At 38.0% G+C, this 22,986-nt stretch overlaps 1 protein-coding gene across 1 annotated transcript in view; it reads right to left on the reverse strand.

Annotated features, from left to right (window-relative positions):
* INPP5D (inositol polyphosphate-5-phosphatase D) overlaps positions 1-22,986 on the reverse strand; it is an 84,849-nt gene that overhangs the window by 43,003 nt on the left and 18,860 nt on the right. Inside the window, 7 exon segments of the mRNA XM_032225980.1 lie at positions 2,717-2,840; positions 3,697-3,768; positions 4,326-4,394; positions 5,659-5,743; positions 6,406-6,546; positions 10,282-10,447; positions 16,493-16,643. Of these exon segments, the coding sequence (XP_032081871.1) occupies positions 2,717-2,840; positions 3,697-3,768; positions 4,326-4,394; positions 5,659-5,743; positions 6,406-6,546; positions 10,282-10,447; positions 16,493-16,643 (808 nt within the window).

Below are 22,986 nucleotides of genomic sequence, written 5' to 3' on the forward strand. Positions count from 1 at the left end.
CTTTATTATCCAGAACAATTCAATGTTTTGTTTAAACAACCTTGGTACATGATCTCTTTTCAATTAAAATGAAGAATGATTCTCAGTTACTTATTTCAACTTCAACGATTTCTTATTTTATTTAAAAAGTCCACATGCTCTCTCAGTAGGCTTTGGAACACTCCAAATGTTCTATTTATGTAAGTCTTCTCCAGTCTTGTGGAGTTAATATATTGACTACTAACAAGTTCTTAGCTGTTGGTTTTGTAACTGAGACTTCCAGTAGTTTTGCTAACTGTATTCCATTTCTAATTTGTGCAATAACCAATGTTCTTGAAGGATTAGGCAGTTACTAAAATAAATCTAAAACTTCAGGGGGGGAGTTCCATAACAATAAGAGCATAAAATGCAAACAAAACTGGAAAATAAAGATTGATCTAAAATAAGTCCTTTGCTTATTAATGGCAATACAATCCTGGATCATTACCCCAAGAGGTTCCATGTAAGATAAAATAACACTGAGACTAAAATTGAGTCCCAAGCAAATACCACAAAGCAGAACTATAATCTCCCACTATTCCCTTCTAGAAACACCTTTTTTCACTCTGTGTCAATTACTCTGATGCTATGTTACTTACTGCAGAAAATCACTGAGGAGAGCAGAATGATTCAGTTTTTACATAACCTTACTTAGTCCAGCATGATAGAGTTAAGCAGCACTAATTGGTGTTAACTTTGAAATTTTTATTTACTCTTATGTTACCAATCTCCTTTCAATTTTCTTTTTATTATTTGGCTTTTTTTGCCTTTTCATTTGTTTCTGTTTGTTTTAAACAGTTAAATAAATTAAATGAGACCATGATTGATAGTATCATGCTGAAAGATCTGAAAGAACCTATAGGCATCTACGCTTTGTTTTTTTCTGACGAAAGGTCATTTCATAGGCCAAACAAAGCACTTTCTGTCCCAAAGCTCAGCCTAAAACCAGACGGAAGAGGATCTATAATTGCCAAACAACAGGGTACAGAAAGCTGTTCTCATCACTACCAGCCTAACCCTTGTTTATTTCAAAAATATTTTGCTTAATAAACTCAACTACATAATAAAATTTAACCATGATTAAAAATGTATGTCTCAACTTTGGCCATAACGATGACCAGGTGTTTTCTCTGAACTGCAGTAACCCAGTCCCTGTTTGGTAGATCTTCCATCCTCTTTTCCCCTTCTAGCCAAGCCAGGAAAGCACATACCACCATTTCCCTCTTCTCTGGGCATAACTTTTGTGGTGGCTATAAAGAAATGGCCTCTCTCTGCTGAACCTGCTAAACAAGCAAAGAATCTGCTTTTCATTATTTCCTGTTTGTGCTGATGGGAGGAGGACATAAGGTTGTCTCTCAGCAGGCAGCCCACTACACCAGTAGGAAATGGCCAAGGAAAATGGGGAAGGCATACCTGCCAGAATGCACACCGCTATTTGCAATTGAGGCATTTGCCTAAGATATACAGCAAACTCTTTGCTTGCTAGTACCAGCAAAGAGGGGAAATCTACACTTGGCACTGAGGAGCAAAATACTGTTTGATCATCTTCAAAGCAACTATGGGCTGGGCTGATAATCCTACTCTTTCGAAATGAAAAGTAGGCTATTCTTGCATTAGGGCAAACAAGAAAGGTAGATCAGCCCTAAAAAGATCTATTGTTAGGCACAAACAACCAGAGCAATACATGTAGAGTTTAAACCAGCTGCTTCATTGTTCTATGCCACTTTCACAGGAATCTTCCCAGACTGGCAGATATGCCTGGGAAAGGCTAGATATGGTTCAAAGACCTTGCCTCCTTGCATTTATGAATCCATGCTAATTCCTCATTTGATCCCTCCTCCTGACTGAGATGGGTGCTCTCCAACATCTACTAGGCAAATTAAAAAAAACTCCATTAAACAAACATATATGTCTGTCAAACCAACAATAAAATAACAGCTGAACATAAAATAAGAATTTAGATACTGTATTGGTTGTTAGAACACTCTAAATTATATGTTCATGTCACAAACTGATTGCTCCATATCAGTTCCTCTAATGTTCTTTCTAGAACAAAATTCTTCATAGTTCACGATTCACTTGCTCTCATGCTTCATTTGAACCTTTAAATAAAATAGAGAAGTAGGAACTAGGAACTAACTTCAGCCTCCCTGTTGTACCATATTATTTCTTTTCATGAAGGTTTAAAATACTGTACATTCGACCTCCTTCCTATGCTTCTATGATGAAACAGCAATCAGAAGTAGGAAGTACCCTACAGTTTCTCTTTAAAGCTAGCTCTTAAATAATGCCACAGTAAGTTTATTTCTTTATCACCTGCAGTTTTAGTCTGATTACCTAAATAAAATTATCATCACCACCAATCAAAATAATCAATCTTCTTTCTTTGAAGGCACAAAATGTAACAACTATTTATGATGAAAGCAGACTTCCTTCTGAACTGCTAAGGCATTTCATGTATAAAATTTCACTTTCAGGTTTGTACGCCCGTGTCTATTGCTCAATCAAAACACTATCTGAACATGTTTGCTATAAAAGTATCAGAAAGCTACAGTGTAACCTCTGCAGTCATATATTTGCATATTCAAAATTTATGTCTGAAGCAAACCTGAAAAAAACGTAATTCCACATACTCTTGTTCCCAGGTGAGCAAAAGTACTGAGTGAATGCAAATGGGACAAGTGATTTACCCACTTACTTTTTTTGTGGGTGTAGAATTTATCTTCAGGACCATCCTTAGCTTTCTTAATAATAAGTTTTCCCATCTCAACATCAACTTTAAGATGAATCTTGGAAGAAATCCCAAGGCAATCTGCTTTCACCTATGAGAACAGAAGAAATGTTATTTATATATACTTTCCATATTACATGGCTAACTTGCAGAGGCATAACATAGAAGTTTAGAACATAGAGCATAGGATAATAAAGTTGGAAGGGACTTTGGAGGTCTTCTAGTCCAACGTCCTGCTCAAGCAGGAGACTCTATAACTGAAATGTTAAATGATTGTCCAATCGCTTTTTGAAAGCCTCTAGTGATGGAGCATGCACAACTTCTAAAAGCAAGCAGTTCCATTGATTGATTGCTTTCACTATTAGGAAATTTCTTCTTAGTTCTAGGTTGCTTCTCTCCTTGGTTAGTTTCCATCATTTCTCATCTTGCCTTTTGGTGCTTTGAAAATGAGTTTGATTCCCCTCATCTTTGTGGGAGCCCCTCATATATTGCAACACTGCTGTCATGTCTCCCTTACTTCTTCTTTTCATTAGACATAACCAATTCCTGTAACCATCCGTCATATCTTTTAACCTCCAGCCCCTGATTATTCTTGTTGCTCTTCTCTGTACTCTTTCCTGAGTCTCAAAGTTTTTTTAAAATATTGTATTTTGTTTTTCATATTGGCCAGAACTGGATCCAGTATTCCAAGGGTGGTCTTACTAAGGCTTTGTAAAGCGGTACTGGAACCTCAAGTGATCTTGATGCTATCCCTCTAATGCTATCATTATATTAATTGTACAGTGATTTTATTAATGTTATATTAGGCATTTCTTTAGAGAGTATGTGTTGCCTTTGCACTGTATCACTTTCAGTATGAACATGGTTTATTTTTTTTAATAGGCGAGAACATTGTAGCAAGTATTCTAAGTAGTTGTCTATGTGACAAGATAATACTTAAAATTCACCTCAAAGGTAACAGGAGGGATAAGTGAACGTCGATGTGTTGGATCAGGCCCCTCAATCAATACTCTTTTCACCTGTAAAAATATAAGAATAAATAGTTCTACCTGACAATCTCAAACTTCAACAGAAGGAGACTTTAGGAGATTTAGGAACACTTTATTGTAAACTGTACAATAGATTACACTTATTATAAATAAGCTGACCGATTTAGCTACGACAATGGTCAGTGAAATGAAAAGGGGAAAAAAACCGTTCTAACTTCTTTTGAGCTCCAGACTATAACTGTATGAAGTTCAATTTTCATATAATAAAGTAATGAATGCTTATCTACAATTTCTAGTCTTCAGCATCTCTAAGGACCTTAAATGCATATGACACATAACCAGGTTATTTTTCGAATTAATTTTTAGTTCACACAACAGGAACAAACTTCTAAATAAATAACTGGCAATTGGCAATTTGGCACATAAGTTGTTAGGAAGATTACAGATCTCAATTCCTATGTAGTATAAAAACAATGGGACATTTTAAAAAACCAAGTATTAAAAACAATCAAAAGTATTTAAATAAGAAGATATAGTACATCTAAAGATTAAGTGGCAGCCAGAGAGATATCTAGAATTCACTGTACCTTATCCTCTAGGGAAGAAAGCAAACTTGTCAATTGAACCAATTTTGTACGATTGACATCAAACGATGGCTGGTAAGAGTGTCATAGAAAAAGAAAAGTATAAGAACTAAAGAAATACCATTTTCTCAATAAGTCTGGCATTTTATCATCTGTGTATATATTTCAGAAAACATTGGAAACGTATATTATCTCACTGAGTTATCAGTAGTTTGAATATCAGACTAGAATGGAATTGAATTTGCTTAACTGAAAGGTTAAGCACAAAAGAACCATTTCAAATCGAGTGCTTTAATGAGAAGAAGTTGCAAATGATGGAAAGTGATCTTGTAATTATGGGTCTAGAGCTAAGCCGTGCAGACAAAATAGTAACATTATACGGTTGCAAGTAAGATTTTCCAGGGCTTCAGACACAAAAGAACTTTAGATGCTTCATTTATCAGGGTGGGCGGAAAGAAAGTATTTCCAGCAGAAACAGGAAGAGGTGAGCATATGAAATGGTGAAGCTATTTTATATATACCAAGACAGACTATTTGGGCAGATAGTTGTGGACCATTCTAGAACTGTCTGTATCAGTTTTCTTCAAACTGAATCACATTGTAACTCCCAGAATAGCTAACTTCCACTAAACTATAGGCCATCATCTTCAGCAACAATGAAAAATATACCATTCAGAGATGGAATAACTAACCTGCAGTGCTGGGTCATTGACCAAAAGTTTATTAAGATGAGAGAAAATAGTAGTGCTATAGATCATTCACCCATAAGTTTAAAACAGTTAAATTCTTCCATCATGCTAAGTATTTCCAGACAGTGTGAATGTGGGAATAAGTGTCTAGAGTTTCATACTTTAATATTAACATTTTAAAATTGGCTGAGTAGAAAACTGCAATCTAATGCAGGTCTTTTAATATTAGTGTTAGGGGGCAATGGCTAAGTACACATCCCATACTATCAAATTATTATCAACACATGATAATAATGAAGATACGAGGTTATCAATCCATGATACCTTGTGATTAGGTTATCCATATCCAGGAAGCATTCTAGCTAACATTGCAATCTAATATAGAAAAGAGGCTAATGACATTAAAATCATTGCATACTTCTCCATACCATGATCTATCTGCTCCTGAAGAATGAATGCAGCTCCTACCTATTTCTAGATTACTGGTAGGTAGCCCATATGAAACATAATACAATTAAGAAACAAATTGGGGGCGGGGGAAAGCTAAGAAGAATTCTTTGCTAACTATTGCCATATATTATGCAACCCCTCCTCTTTAAGTTCATATGGATTCTGAGACATATATTGCCAATTCCATGAAATCATACCTGAGAATGTCGATGGGTACCCGGGGAAAGTTGATCAAACACCATCTGTATAGATTCCAGAGAAGGTAACGTCCGAGACAACTCACTGAAATGCAGAAGGCACATATATAAAGACTTCATTTTTATAACAATTTGGTTATGCAGTAATACATTAGAATTCTCCAATATTGTCCTCTCTAAATCCATTAGGATGACAGATTCCAAAATTGTCCAGTCAACCAGCAAATGGCTATGAAAGAGTATAAGATGCTTTACCAGTTTTCAAATAGCTTCAAACTTCTATAATCTAACAACATATTCTGCATTTCTTTTTGGTTCAGCTGCAATTTGGTTGAAAGTAAGCAACATTGGCTTAGTTAAGTGGAGGTTTAGCTTGGTTGTATGGCCTATGGCCTTTGCTTCTGCATTGGACAAGATTCCTCCCTCAGCCTTACTCTTAGTTCTTAAGCTTTAGCACATGTAATGCTGGTCTAATGATTTTGAATCCCCATGGTAAGAGCTCAGGCCAAAGGAGCAATGACTTCTAACTAGTTAGTCAAGAATTTATATAAATTTGGATTTGGATTTGGATTTATTTGGATTTATATGCCGCCCTTTTCCCTGAGGGGATTCAGGGCGGCTTACAACCACAGGGGAGGGGAAGTGCAAGGTCAAAACAAACACTTTGTGAACAAAAGAAAAATATTTATAAACAGATTTCCCTAACAGCTGATATTGAAATATGCCTACAAATGAACATGTGATTACTTGAAGAGTCCTTTGCAGAGTCCTGTAAGTAGTTTCTTCAGCTGAGGGAGATTCCACGAGCCCAGTTGTACATTTTCAATATCATTAGTTATATGAACTCTCAAATAATCTTGGATAAGTTTGAGATGCTCTTCTGGAACACTGTGGAAGAAAGAAACAGCTTGAAAACCAAATCAAGTATTAAGTTTATGTATCTAACTTTGGGCAAATGGGAGAAAAAGTCCTTGATGAGAGGGAATTACAACAGTTTTGTATAGCTCCTATTTCAATTTTTTACTAGTAAGGAATAAAAGTAGGAGAGAGACAAACGGCAAGAATTGTGTCAGAAAGGAGCCCTGCTGACAAGGAGGGGCAATATGTGGCTCTCTAGATGTTTTAGATTGCCAATTGCTACTTTGTCAATAATGTAGGATGATGGGACATTTAGTCCCATAACATCTAGAAGAGCTGGATCAGATGCTGTCTATTAATGATTTAAAAATTAATTTTCAAAAGACTGATATGCTCAGGGCAAAACACAAGCTAACTATGTACATTTAAACAATTATAGAGCAGCATCTATCTTTTGCTTTCAAAGTGCTTCAGTAATACTAATAAAGACGATTAGTACAATTATTCCATTGCTAAAGTTAGTTTAAGAGGAGCTTGTCTAAGCCTCCTTATACATTTACAGAAGGAACCCAAATTAAAGAACTCCCTGATTTGAACTAGTGTGATTTGAGTGTGTTATTCTGAACAATTTTGGAAGTAAAAGGGTGGGGTGGAGGAAGGATAGAATCATCTAAGCTTTCTCCCAAGGAAGCGCATATAAGATTGCAACCAAAGGCATACATTTTCTTTCATCAGTTTTTTTGTTTGCTGATAAATCGTGCAAGAATAGTTTGTTTTACCAAAGGAGGAAGGCTTTCTTCCTGTCTACCACCCACACAAAACCAAACCTCCTAACCTTTTCCTGAGAGAACATCCAGCCAGCAAATTTGCTGCTATCTATAAGATAATTTTTCACCCCACCCTCCTGTCAAGTGCTTCTAATATGATCACTAAAATTGCTGGATTCTTAATCATTTTAGAAATGAACAGAAAGTGGATCATTTCCAGTTTCCATTTCTGCTATCACTGCAGAAGTACAAGCAGAAACATTTACCTAGTAAAAATTGGTCTTCTATTTTTATAAAATACCACTTAGTAACAGAAAAGCATAAGAACAGTCTGGTTGTATCAGCCAATACTCATTTTTGATTCTCACAACGCATAACCAAATGGGGTACTTCTAAGCAAGATGTGGAGACAAACTCTTCCTAAGCTGTTGTTTCCCTGTATAGAGAGTACAGCCCTGATGGACAGAAGGAAGGAAGATCTGTTACCAAGGCAACAACCAGATAAACATGAGTTGAGCCCAGAGCAAGAGAGATTTATGAAGATGCTCCTATCCCCTATTCAGATGAAAATAAAAGAGGCTGAAGAGGCCGAACAGTCAGACTTGCATGGTTCTGTGTTACTATAGCTGTTCTAATAAAAGTAGCTTTAGGCCCACGCTGTGCCTGTTTATACATTTGATATATGTATAAGGCTGGCATCCTGCATTCTGGAATTATGTTGCCCCAGCATCCATTCCTCAAGACCAAAATATCATAAAGATGTGACTTATGTGAATTTATTCAATTTTAACATCACCTCTATTAAAACCATTCAATTGTATGGCTGTCCCTATGTTGTATAGTAATGACTTTCACTGATTAATTATATGCTGTGTGAAGAGCTTCTTCCTTCCTTCCTGCTAAAAACTCTTTCCAAACAACTTTGCTTGTTGGCTCTGGTCTTTGAGTATTTTTCTTGTCTGTTTTTTTCAGTCCCATGCATGACTTTATATACCCCAGTTACATCTCCTCTCAAGTGATTTTTTTCTGAGCTAAAGAGTCACAAGCATTCTGACCTTTTTCATATGGAAAGTGTTCTGCATTCCCCTCCCCCCATTACATCTATTATATTTTGTGAAGTGCCCAACCAGACTTGGGCATAGTACTCTGGATGAAGATGTATCATACATTTGTCTAAGGAGATTATGATGTTGGAATTTTCAGTTTAAATCCCTCTTCTTATTACCATAGCATGACATTTGCCTTTTCCACAGCTGTCACAGAATGAGCTGACATCTTCATTGAGCTACATCCTGACTAGCTTAAAACAGCTTGGACACCATCAATGTTTATATAACGTTAAAAGTTTTGCCTCATGTTATTTTTCACTTATAATTTGACTTCCATCTGCCATTTCATGCATTTTAAAAAGATGCTTATGAAATTGCCTACAATTGCTTTTGGCTTTTATCACTCTGCATAGTATTATGTGCAAACCTACACAATTTGCTGCTTGTCTATAAGTCAAGATAATTTAAGAACAATTTTAAAGCTTATATTTTAGGCACTCAATTTCTTACTTTTTCCACAAACAAAATTGTCCACTTATTCCTATTCATTGCTTTCTGCTTTTTAACCAAGTAGCAATTCAATAAAAATAGTATATCTTATCTTACAACTGATAAATTTAGACACTTGTACCCATGTTGATGAGCCATAAAAACTTAATAAAGCAAGATTTGGATATTTCTCCAGCATGACTTCTTCTCTGTGCCTAGTTATTCATTCTTTGATTGCTACTTGGACTAATTTGTCTGGAACAGATGTTAAACTCACGTGTCAGATTTCCCAGACCTCCCTTTTTAAAAAAACTTGTATTCCATGGATTATCTTCTGGTCTTCTGCATTGAGTTAGATTTAAGGGATCAGTTACATCTTTAAGAACTCTTGGTGGGGTGCCAGAAGTGAGTTAGTACAAAAAATGTCCTAGAATAGTGGTTTTTAAACTGTTTCAGACCAAGGGAACATCATTATTTAAAAAAACAAAAATCCTGGAATAACCATTCAAGAGACATGAGGCTTCTGAATGTCAGCTGATAAGCACTGCCATTTCTGCTGTACCTTAACTACTAAGGGGGGAAAAAAACTCTCTGCGAGAGACTAAGGAGGGAAAAAGAAAACTCTCTCTAAAAGTCTTTTTCCTGCCTTGGTCCTGCAAAACTCTTCAAGTTCTTGAATTCATGGAACTCTGTTAGGAAAACAAATTCCTAGAAAATGTTATCTTTCTTCCTGAGAAAATCATACTGCAATATTTTAGATTAATTATTACTCCTGAATGTCCATTACAGTATAAAGTATATCATTTATGTCAATTTACATTGCTCACACATTATGGAAAAATGCAATTTGTGTAATGAAGTTATGATGTAAATGATATAAATTACTATGAAAGACGTAAAACAAAAGCAAATTTTACTCCCTCATCTGGATACTTTGGTTGAAACAAAGAGCTCATGGATTATTTGGGGAGGATATTTACACAGAAATTTGGTCCATTGCATCTGTAGTCCACTAAGAAAAAGGTTTATTAAAGTTTTGTTGTACATAATTCTTCAGTAAAAAAGGCAAAGAATTTATTCCATTTCTCTGTGAGTTCCTCATCCTCTCTGAGGAAACATTTAACAACTTTGTCATCTAAAAACTCAACTTTTAGAAATTCTTATTGTTCTTTTTGATTTTTGTTTGCCTCTGGGTTTTTTGTTTCTGTTTTTTGGCATTCCATATTACCACTATACACTTTTTTTGCCAGAGGTCTCCCCCCCCCCAATTAAAACAGGCTTTCCACTTCCTGAAGGAAGGCCTTCTTAGCTTTTACAGTTTCCCGGACACCTTTACAAAGAAATGCTCTGGCCTGTTCCTAGAGTTGTCTGGAAACCGTTTTTTAAGAGAACTGTGAAAAGAAATGTGGAAAATTCTAGACTTTCTAATTCTTCTTAAGGGAAATGGTGATACATCTTACTTGCTGGTATCGTGCTGCTGTAATCGCTGAAGCAAGGTTTCAGAAAGAGGTGGTTTGTTAATTTCTGCCATCTGGATATTATCATTGGATAAAAGCTCTTCCTTTGTTTCACTTACTGGAACTGATATGCTGCGTGGAGGTAATACAGGTGGAATAGGCAAATAATCTGTCACCAAAACAAGATATGCACACACTGTGAATTAGGGATTCAAAATGCTATTTTAATTAAAACATTCTATTTTTCAATAGGACACTATTCTTACTAGAGAATACTTCTCTATAGAGTAACCTCTGTGTATGTTGATATGGTACAATGACAGCTCGATAAAGATTTTGGTGACTTAAGTATAAATCTTCACATAGACATGAAAGTAAGTGAATGACTATGGTATAATCAGTATGTTTCAGTTTAATCTATTTGGGATAAATTATCACAATTTATCAGATAATGGAAAAAGAAACAGGTGGTAGCAAATAACAGAACAGAATAGAATAGAATAGAATAGAATTCTTTATTGGCCAAGTTTGATTGGACACACAAGGAATTTGTCTTTGGTGCATATAATTTTCCCTAAGAATTCTGAATTTGTCCTGAAAAGTCAAAGAAGCCAGAAAACCTGGATTGAAAATTACTTTGAGCCAATTATTCAGATATCGGTTTTAAGTTTTAATTAGAACTATTTCAGCTTAAGAGTTGAGTTAGGAACACAACAAGGAATCAAAGATAGGTTCCTTAAGAAGCTTCATTGTACAGCTTCTAACGGTTCTTATATGCACATATTTGGAATCCATATGACAGCTATGGTATTATTTTGATCTTCTTGTATACCAGGAAATAATCACCTCTTGTTGCATACATGTACATGTACATGCGCGCACACACAAAACCTCAATATAACAACTTCACTTTGACCTTTTTTAGGCACTGAATTTGGGTCAATGGGATAAAAAGAGTTCTGATATATTTGAAGGCCTTAACTTATTCTATAGCATTCTCATTTATCTCTCATGTATGATTGCATATAAAAGCTTTAAAAGACCATAATTTCAGTTTCTTCATAATTAATGATTTAATAATTGACCATGCAGTAAGAAGCAATTGATTTTAGATCTCTCTGCAAACCAATGGGTGAAATAGAAATGATGGCTGCACCAGTTGCATATAAGAGATGTGTGATACGTCTACCAGTCATGTTTGGAGGAGGATGTTCTAATTTTCTGAGATGTGCCCCATATCATTAACATAGAAATTAAATAAAAAGGGGACTAGAATATAACTTTGTTTTATACCCTTATAAGTAGGCACCAGGCCAGAAAAATATCTTGGCTCTCAAGTCTTATTTGGATAAGTAACGCTATGCCCTAATACAGGTAAGCCCTAATAAGTATCAACAGAAGATCTGTCCAGTTTCAACCACAATCATTTACTGGAAACTAAGTTGAAGATTGTTTTAAAAAGAATTAAAGCTATATACAACATCTCCCCCACAAGTTGGAATATATATTTCTTAGTTAGATGTTGTAAGGCTAAGCATTCGTCCATGACTGATCTCTCTATCATGATCCCAGCTGGCTCTTCTGACCAGTCAATGAATTTTCAGTAAAGATTCCTATGTGCAAGGATCTATAATTCAGTGGCATAAAATACGACTGAATCTGAAGGAAGAACCTTTAACAGACAATTGAAAGCTAACATTACATATTATTTAAAAAGCTGAAGTTCACTTCATCAGATGCATTACCTAGATGAACTGATGCAGATTTAAATTTAGATGAGCATGCAGGGAGAAAAGGAAAAAAATTAAATTGTTTTAAAAATAAATATGTTTTAGACTTCGAGGCGTTGTCCCGTACTTTGACGACGTCCTCATTTCTGCGGCCACCCATGAAGAACTCATGGCGCGACTACGAGCAGTGCTTCACAAGTTCCAGCAAGTCGGGCTTAAAGTCAAGCGGGACAAGTGTCAAATTGCCGTCCCTCAGGTGGAGTTCCTGGGGTTCCTGGTCGACGCTCGCGTCATTCACCCGACTGCTGCCAAGACTAAAGCCATCGTAGAGGCTCTTCCTCCAACAAACAGAGCTGAACTATAGGCCTTTTTAGGCCTCCTGAAGTTTTATGCTGTGTTCCTCCCCCACAAGGCCTCTGTCGCCGAACGCTCCACCGCCTCTTGGACTCCGGTGTGCCCTAGCTGTGGGGCCGCTGCGAGGCTACTGCTTTCCAGGCTGTCAAGCACCTCCTGGTCTCCAACGATGTGCTTGCCCAGTATAGTGAGCAATTGCCTCTTGTGCTCGCCTGCGATGCCTCACCCTATTGGGTGGGCGCCGTCCTGTGCCACCAACTGCCCAGCGGCGCAGAGGTTCCTGTGGCCTTCTTCTCCCGCACCCTGTCTGCCTCTGAATGAAACTATGCCCAGATAGATAAAGAGGCTCTCGCTATCGTGGCCGGGGTGCGCTGTTTCCACCACTACATCTATGGCCGTCGTTTCCTCATCGTCACTGACCACAAGCCGCTCCTCAGCTTGCTGGCCGGTGACCGGCAGGCCCCGCAGGTCATGTCCCCTCGCATGACCCGCTGGTCTGTCTTCCTAGCAGCCTATGACTACTCGCTCCAGCACCGCCCTGGCAAACAGATCGCTCACGCCGATGCCCTCAGCCGATGCCCCATGCATGTTGGCCTAGAAGATCCTGCTGCCATTTCCCCGGTGTTCCTGGTTGACGACCTCAACCTGCCAGTCTTTGCCACCGACATTGCCCGGTTGTCCGCAAAGGATCAGGTAATTTCCCGAGTCCTAGATTGGGTTAGGCGGGGGTGGCCCAAGGACCCCGTGGAACCCGAGTTCCTTCTGTACAAATCGAGGTTGGCGGAGCTCTTGGTCCAACCCGGCTGCCTTCTGTGGGGCCATCGTGTAATCGTACCGGCCTCACTGAGGACTACTGTCTTGACGCAACTACATAGCGCTCATCCCGGCATTGTCCGGATGAAAGCCCTGGGCCGTAGTTATGTATGGTGGCCTAAGTTAGACCAGGACTTCTCTGCCCATTTTGCAGGATGCCCTCAGTGCCAGGACGCCCAAGCGCTACCACCCAAGGCAGCGCCCCGTGTTTGGGAGCCGCCCTCTTCCCCCCTGGTCCCAGGTGCATGTGGACTTTGCTGGCCCCATTCAGGGCCACATGCTCCTCCTTGCTGTGGACGCCTTCTCCAAATGGGTTGAGGCCATCCACTGATGCCTTGATAGCGGCCCTCCGCCGCTTGTTCTCTACCCATGGCCTCTCTGACATGCTGGTGTCCGACAACGGACCTCAGCTGACGTCTGCCAAATTCGAGGCTTACCTTGCCTCGTTGGGTATCTGCCATGCCATTATCTCCACATTCCACCCGGCTAGCAATGGGCTGGCTGAACACATGGTGCGTTCCGTTAAAGAGGCGCTTGCCAAAATGGGTCACCTAGGTTGGCAGGAATGCATTGACATCTTCCTATTGGCCCATCACACCACCCCATCCCCGGACACCAACACCAGCCCTGCAGAACTCTTAATGGGTCACCGCATCAGAACATCCCTTGACCGCATGCACCCCTCCTATTCCACTCCGGCGCCCCTGGACTCCCATGGGGGTACCCGCTCTTTTGCCCAGGGGGAGGCAGTGTATGCCAGAAACTATGTAGGGCACCCCTTGTGGCTACCAGGTGTTGTGACTGACCAGACCGGACCCTGCTTCTACAGGGTCAGGCTGGATGACGGCAGAACCTGGAAGCGCCATTGCGACCAGTTACGGAGCAGATGAAGAGCACCGACTGACCAACAACCAGCACCGACCGACCAACAACCAATAGCGAACAGCGCAGGGCCCAGAAACGAGGAGGCCGTGACAGATCAAGCAGCCAATGCAGAAGTCCGAAGCGGAGACTTACTTGGTGGGCCAGCCCAATCCTTGGTACCTCTGCAGCCCGTGCTGTTGCCATCCTGCAAAGCAAGGTCCTCCGCAGATCGACCAGTCTCCCCAGGCGGCGACAGAGGGCCTTGCGCTTCCAGCCGCGTTAGGCGGCGCCCAGCCTATCTACAGGACTACGCTTGCGCAAGCGTAGGGGAAAGGAGTGTCACGTTCTGAGCATGCTCAATAAAAGTTGTTTTAAGTGGGAGTTACTCGACAGCTGATTGGCTGGTACACAATAATAAACTATTGTTGAAATTAAAGACTTTTGAATATTAAATTGTAAGGGTTAAAGGGTGCATGGAAAATAAAAGCAGAAAGGAAAGAAGATTAGAAGATATAAAAATAGAGAGTCAGTGGGCAAAATGGGGTGGAGCACAGATGTTTGGCCATGAAGGAAAAATGAGCCACCACAAGGAAGGAAAGGAATAAATGGGTACCGTAAAACAAACAATTTAAAAAAAATCAAACTGACAAAGCAGATCTTTTTCTTTCCTGCAGCAGGAAAACACAAAGAGAAGAAATTGGGGGTTTTATTTTTGAGCTGTTGACACAACAGATTCCCCTTTCTCCAGCAAACAGTGTGCCCAAGGATGGGTCTGGTCACCTGCTTTAGAGGCAAGACTTTAGTTTCTAACAGCTCTAGCATTATCTCTACATTGTGATTAAAGGTTTATTTCTTTTTTAATCACTTGTATTTCCACCCAGCTGCTGGAATAATATTAATAGAAAAATCTATTAATATGTACAGCCACAAGATCTCTATTATTTTAATTGGGATTTCCCTGGGAGAGAGAGGGAAGAGTATTACTGAATACTCCCATCTGGATGAAGCCATGGCACCAGCATGTTAAAAGGACTATGTGTAAGAACCAGAACAACTACATAGGACTCACATGGAAACCAGTTCTCCAATTCAGGATTAGTCTGATTTAGGTTGAGGCTATAGCTGTGCCAAATGTATAATCTTGTGAGCATCTGAAACATAGTTAAAGTCTTTCTCCTCTGAAAAGTTTTGTACATTATAATTAGAATTATAGATGCTGTTTTCATCTGTTTGCTGTTAATTGGAATTTAATTAGAATTCTTTTTTTTTTTGCAATTTGTTTTTATTTTTAAATATAAAAAAACCAACATAAAAAAAATTCTCATCCATTACATACAGCATGTCGTTTGGTTACAAGTGTTTTTGCATCCATATTTTCAATTACATTTACAATCACAGATTTTTCATGTAATATAACTAAATACCTCACTTTCATTGTACAACGTATATTCTATTCAATTCCGATTAATATTTTTTTCAATAAACCTAATTTCCTTACATTCTTGATTGTCTGTTTGATAACAATATACCTTTATATAATCACATATCCTGATATGAAAAAGATTTACCAACCATTTATATTTGTATATCACTGTTTTTATGTATAATCCCACCAATCAACTATCGAGTATTCTTATGTTCATTATTGTCCTTGTACATCATACATTCAAACAAAGATGTTATTCCTTCATTTTTTAACAAGGTATTCTAAATAGTCACTTCATATATATACCAATTTTTAATTAGGAATTTAATTAGAATTCTATTGCTTTAACCTTGTTTTGGAGTTTTAACTTTGTAAACCATTAGAAGAGTATATTGCCAAATATGTTTCTACTGTGATGTCAGAAGAAGCAAGACAGAAACTTCAAGTTACATTTTGTGCTTGCATACATCTAAAATGTACTGCTAGAGAAAGTTTAAAAAAAATAATAAAAGCAGTATTAAATAGGTATCAGTTTGACAGTATGATTGGTGAAGAGAATAATCTACACACACAGTACAATTCAAAAGTAAAAATAAACATTTTAAAGAGAATTATGGTATAGCTTGGTATTTATGACTAGAAGGAAGACAATACTCCAAAACTAGTAGAACAATAGATGTTCTTGGGTTATTTTATTATATTTTTTGACACATAACAGGGAAATACCTCAACGTATATAATTAGAAGACTAATAAAATGCTTTGCATTTTCCCAGGGCATTCTCTACTGTTTGAAGGACAGGATGAGATAATATTCTTGAATTATATTCATTATAGTTGGTTGATTGATAGGCAGTGTTCTGTTTCAAAGAATTGTTAAAGATGTATATAGTAAGGGGTAAAGTTAAGCATTCAACAGTCCTTAATTCAAAAGGTCAATTCAATTCCACTGTAAAACTAACTACTTCCTGTAAATTGGCAACTTTAGATTAGTAATAATGTAAATTACTATTTTTTGAACTTCTTACCCAAGTCTTCTTCTAAATCATCTGTTGTCTCATCTTCTTCATGTGGGACTGGGAATTTAAGGCTCCGGACCAGCCCCATGTTCTCTTTCTTGTAAAACTCTATCAGTTCATCTAAGGAGTTGAAATATTGCACTGGAACACCGTCACATGCCTAAAGGTGTTTAGATAGATAGATAGATAGATAGATAGATAGATAGATAGATAGGGAAGAAGGGAGAGAGGGAGGGAGGAGGGGAGTACATGCATCAAATATTGCTGTAGATTTTCAACCAAATAAGTAGTAGTTAATAAGACACTTAGCAATACATTAAATCCCAGCATTTCTTTTTAAATAAACCTTTCCCCATATTTTCAGCCATATTTAGGTTTTTTAACAATTTTACATCTAAGCAGGAATTCTTATTAAGTGCTCCCTTTGGATCCTAAAGCCCATTCTTCATATTCTTCCTCTGTTTTTCTTCTGCCTACATTTTCCTTACTGTACTTATAGATTGATCCCCAAAAGAGCTTTAAAAATGGATAATTAAAACAGAGAGATGAGCACCATATAAATTTAATGAATAATAATAACTAATTTGGTTTAATTTATTAGTCACATTACTTTAAGGTATGTAAGCTGTATCAGTAAGTGACTCATTTTATTTCCTGGTCTCTTTCATCCAGACCAGTGTCAGATACCATGCTAAAAACCACAGAAGCTGAACATGCGGAATTCCAATCCAAGGGGAAAAATAACCCCTCTTTGTTTTGAAAGATGAATGGCATTAAGCAAGACTATCTTACAGGTACCTGTAGCAAGATCACAGGCACATCTTGTCTATACATGTGTTTCATTTCATCAGTGCAAATTCTGCATTCTATCTCCTCCCCACCTGCCAGTCTCAGCTTCAGTGGAGACCCTTTGAGGTTGTTGTATGCAATCTAATTTCATTTTAATGTATGCCGATTGGTGTGCATTCAAAGTGACAATAGAGTCTATTCTATTCTATGCTATGCTGTGCTTATTCTCTTCTATTCTGTTGCCAACTGTGAAAGGTGATTGTGTTCTTTCTAAACGGGAGAATAACACAACTAGTTCTTTTCTGACATAAGAGTCAGTCCATCTTTTTGCACCAGGGCTTCATATTAAACTGTTTGACTGTTCAGGACCTCAGAAGGTAGCAGTGATACTGGATGAGCCTAGAGCGAAGATAAATGAACATTTAGCTCATCCCCACCCACCCGCACACACCCATGCTTCTTTGGGTTGAGAGAGACAAAAGATGGTTAACATGTTTTACTGCATTTTGATAACAAGTGGAAATTTGGATGTCCACAATTTGGCAGCATGACCTTTGAGCATTTAGGATGCAAAAAAGATGCTGAGATGCAGACGTGGGCATGCTCGTGTGTGCATGTTAATGTGTGCAGGTTGTCTGTTGTTCGCTCTGGGCTAGATGAGGTGAAGCATCTCATCTATTCCACCTCGTTAGGTTTTAACTTGTTGGGAATAGCAGCTGAAACTGTTGCATGTCTTGGTGTACCAGGAAGAGCAAATCATGCACAGTTTTCCATTTTAGCTGAACTTCAGTTTATATCTGCAAGCGCAGCTATTTACTGTTTCATGGCCCCCCCCCCCCGGTCCCTTCATCTCTATTTTTATTTTCCATTTTCAAATACTAACTCAATTCTTTGTAAATATGATTCAGATAGAAACAAACTTCCTCATTTTTGTTTCACTTTTTTAAAAGATTCAAAAGATTTTTTTTAAAAAGACCACTAGCTTTTGGACCTGAAGATGTCAAATTTACCAATTAAAGTTTCACTTGGTTTATTTATTAATTCCATTTAATTTATTTATTTATTTAAAACATTTTGTATAACATGTTAATCTACATGACGTTTAATTTTTTTACATCTTCATTGTTAGGCTTCACGCAGATTATTACTTGAACTCAAAGGCTATCAGACAAATAACCACAGTCATAGATGGTGGACAGCTATTTAAAGAAAATAAAACTTCCTCAAGTTTCTTATATTTATTCAAAAGATATAATGTTGCGAGAGATATCTGGAACCATTGAACTGATAGAATCAGTGCAGGGCTGGGAACCAGAATAGTTTATACGTGACCCGTCAAAAGCGCGTTCCACAAAAGCGCGGCCGACGAAATCGCATATGTGACGTCATCACAACGCGACGAAAAAGATCGAAAAATTGAAATAAAAATTAAATTACAGCAAGCCAATTCACATAAAGGTAAGGGTTAGGTTAAGGGTTAGGGTTAGGGTTAGGTTAAGGGTTAGGGTTAGGGTTAGAGCGTTAGCGTTACGTTTAGAGTTAGGTTAAGGATTAGCGTTAGGTTTTTCGTTACGTTAAGGGTTAGGTTTAGGGTTAGGTTTAGGGTTAGGTTAAGGGTTAGGTTTAGGTTTAGGTTTAGGGTTTGGTTTGGGGGGGTTAGGGGAAGGTTTTAGCTTTATTTTTACATTTTTTGATCTTTTTCGATCTTTTCCGTCGCGCTGTGATGACGTCACATACGCGCTTTCGTCGACCGTGATTTTGTCCTCCGCGGTTTTGTGGTAGAACCAGTTTATAAACATCAAAGAAGCTTCACTCGTCCACTGTTAGAGATATGGTGTTGTTTTTTAAAGGTGTTCTTTCTTTTTCATTCTACAGTATATGGTTTCTTTGAAAAAACAGAAAAGACCATCAAATTATCATTGCTAAATTGCTGCAATTCTACAATTTTGCCAGTGTACATAAATAGAAAATATCCACCATATGATTAAATATATAAAAATATAGCCATAACAATTTTGAATTTTATAAAAGACTGCCAAGCACTCATTTTGAAAATGAAGAAGTGGCTGTAGTGGCTTCTCTGGATGCAGATATGTACCAGTTAAATGTTTGGAAAATTTATGAAAAATGATTGCTGTGTTTTATTTTTAATAAGGCTTTTTATTATTATTTAATAATTTGAGAACTCTCTTCTGGAGATTGTAAAGCAATAGTGCAAATATTTTGATCATAAAAGAAATAGTAATAAATAAAACACTTTTCCAGTAGGCAACAAAACACCTTTGTGTCTTTTGCTGAGATTTAATTAAACATTTAAGGATCATTATTCCTAGGAAAATATTTTTGGGAGCTCTGGATACTTCCGATTGTAAAATATAGATACAGTAATGGTATTAATAGATAGTTGAAAATATCTATGGAGCTATATGGAATTAAAAAGGCTATGAATATGAATATCTCCTCATAGCTGATATGTATTCTGAGAAGGATGTTAATTCTACCTAGTTATTATAAACCAGTTGTTAAATTATAGATTAATTGTGATGGAATGGTCAAATGGTCTCCCTTTTAAATTTAAAACTTTCTTAAGAAGGTTTAGTTTTAAATTAGATCATTGGATAAGGTAAGAGGTACAAAGGTAAGAGTAACAAGTCAGCCATAAAGAATGTGGAATCAGGAAAGAGAGCATGATGGTTGCCTCATTTTTTTAAAAACCAGCAGTGTTGGTTGCAGACTTGAGTGGGGGAAGAGAAAAGGGGCATAGAGTTGTCATCTCTATTCTATTATTTTAATTGAAATGCTTGGTCTCACGTTCTTTGTGTTTCACCCTGGTCTTAAATTATTTATCCCTTTGTTTTTAATCATCTAATTTCCCATTTGTTTTGTTTAATACTCTGCTTAATAATGTCTTGCAAACTTTTGACAATACTTGTTTGAGTAAATTTAATTTTGGTACTTTTTTTAAAATGATGTTCTACTACCCATCAACTGTGCAGTCTTTCTCAACAGGAAATGAACTGGGCTTCCCGGTTGATTCCGATATGTTTCCAAGTGACTTGGAAATATTAAAAAAAGATTGTGTTGATATCTTTCAAACATTGATAGAATATCAGCATGCTAAACTAACTTACTATACATATTCCTTCCTCTAATAGCTGCACTTTTCCTAAGTGGTGAATTTTGGTGATTGTCTCTTATTAATTTCTCCCTAGAAAACATCACAGTGAAACCTAATTGGTCCAGCATTTGCTCAGGGATGCTCATAAGCAGAACATAATCACAATAGCAGCTTCTGTCTTACAATCCTCCAGCAATGACATTTCCCTGCATAGTATTTCCTACTGAAGATAATATATATCATATTTTTTGGAGTATAAAATGCTCTGAAGTATAAGATGCACCTAGCTTTTGGGGAGGAAAACAAGAAAAAAATCTACCTCTGCCTCCCAGCAATTTGCCTCCTTACAGCAAACAGCAATCAGCCTGTTTCAGTTTCAGTTTAGCCTGATTAGCACAAGGGGGGAAAAAATCTGCCTTTGCCTCTCAGCTATTTCCCTTCTTGCAGCAAACAGTGTGTTTCAGTTTCAATTTCAATTTCAGCACAGCCTGATTAGCACAAGCAGCTGATTGTTGGTTGGATCAGCCTCTTCAAGCTGCAGAGATTTCCATAGCCTATTGCTGCCTTACAGCCCTCGTTTTCAGCCTCCGCATGCCCTGTTTATGGCCTCTGCACACTCCATTTTCTGCCCGTTCCAGGTAGCGGGGATCGGAATGGGGGTAAAATGGAGCACGCGGAGGCCGAAAATGGAGCGCATGGAGGCAGCAATAGGCAATGGCAATCCCTACAGCTTGAAACAGCTGATGGTCGGGAGGCCAATCCAACCGACTATCACTGCTTATGCTAATCAAGCTGTGCTGAAGCTGAAACAGGCTGTTTACTATTTGCTGCAAGGAGGCAAATTACTGGGAGGCAGAGGCCAAAGGTTGGGGGCTGGTGGGTGGGCAAGATTACATTCAGTGTATAAGATACACCCAGATTTTCCCCCTCTTTTAGGGGGGGAAGTGTGTCTTATACTCCAAAAAATACAGTAATTGTCACAACTAGGAACTAATGACAGCATTCCTTATTGATTTGTCTAATCTCCTTTTTAAAAAGCTTGAATATCATCTGAGCAATGTTTACGTTTAGGTTTTTTTTCCCCTCACCCAGGAAAAAAGATTGAAAGGATTAGCCAGAGACATCACCTTTGCCCAGGGAGGTCCATTTGGAGGTTCCTTTCATGTCCCTGACAGGAGCTAGAGTGAAGAACAAGAGCTCAACCTCACCCAAAGCAGTTCTTGGGTCTAGAACGCGGGCTTGCTAACCTCCTGCCTAGCGTTCCAATCACTTCAGCCACTATGCTCCCATGTTTAGTTTTATACCTAATTACTTTTTGAAGTAATAGTAGCCCCTTAGATATGAGATGCCTTTCAAATTTGGACTCGATCCTAGTTTACTATTATTATGGCATTAGGAAAATAGATAAGAAGCTTTTAAAAATAATTATAAATGGAATGTTTTTGTATCTTTTAAAATTATGTAATAGTTGTGATTTTGAGTTTATGGGATGCTTGTTATATTTTACTGAGTGGTGATTAAAACCATTCGTTTTAGTAAGTGGATTTGTTTCGTATTATTTTTCTGGCAATAACTTTGCCCCCAAAGCAATTCTGCAATAGGTTATAGGTTAGGTTATAGGTTTATTTCATTTATATGCCGCCCTATTCCTGGAGGGACTCAGGGCGGCTAACAAACCCAGGGGAGGGGGTAATACAGACAAGGCAAAAACAACAAACAGGATACAGAGAAAATTTAAAAACAATCAACAGTCACACAATTCGAGCGGGGAGGGGAACTCGTCAACCCCAGGCCTGTCAGAACAGCCAGGTTTTAACGGCTTTACGGAAAGCCTGAAGGGAGGTGAGGGTCTGGATCTCCGCAGGGAGTTCATTCCAAAGGGCCGGAGCAGCCACAGAGAAGGCCCTCCTCCGGGTGGTCGCCAATCGACATTGGCCGGTAGATGGAATCCGGAGGAGGCCTAATCTGTGGAATCTAATGGGTCTTTGGGAGGTAATTGGCAGCAGGCGGTCTCTCAAGTACCCAGGTCCAATACCATGAAGGGCTATAGAACAATAAACAAATGAATTCCAATTTAACAACAGTTGGTGGAATCCAATGAAACTCCTTTTGTTGGTAGAGGTTTTTTCAATAAGAAAAAGAGAGATAACACCTTGAACCTGTGTTATATTGCACTATTCTATGTAACTTAGGATATATATCATCTTGACTGACCATGTCAATGAAATTTCAGATAGAACTGTCACTCCATCTAAATCTATTGTTGCAATTTTCAGCAATTAAAATTCATTACAAGAAAGCAGCCTTGCCAGTAGAATGTTGAAAGAAGCACAGTCTACTAATGGAGTTTCAGGTATGTCTTTTATCTGTTTCTTGAGAAATCATCCATCATTGTTGCACAGAAAGTAACAGTTGAAATAATATTAAACGTAAAACATATAAGAAGTTGTGATGAGAAATGAAATCAACCCTCCTTCTCTTAATACTTCCATCGTGGCTATCTAGCAGCCTCTGGACAAAGTGGGTTATTAAAGAATGTGACAATATCCCATCAACATATACATACAGTATATACCAGTGTTGGTGAACCTTTTTG

This window comes from Thamnophis elegans, chromosome 10, assembly GCF_009769535.1.
Source record: "Thamnophis elegans isolate rThaEle1 chromosome 10, rThaEle1.pri, whole genome shotgun sequence".
NCBI classification, from domain to species: domain Eukaryota; kingdom Metazoa; phylum Chordata; class Lepidosauria; order Squamata; family Colubridae; genus Thamnophis; species Thamnophis elegans.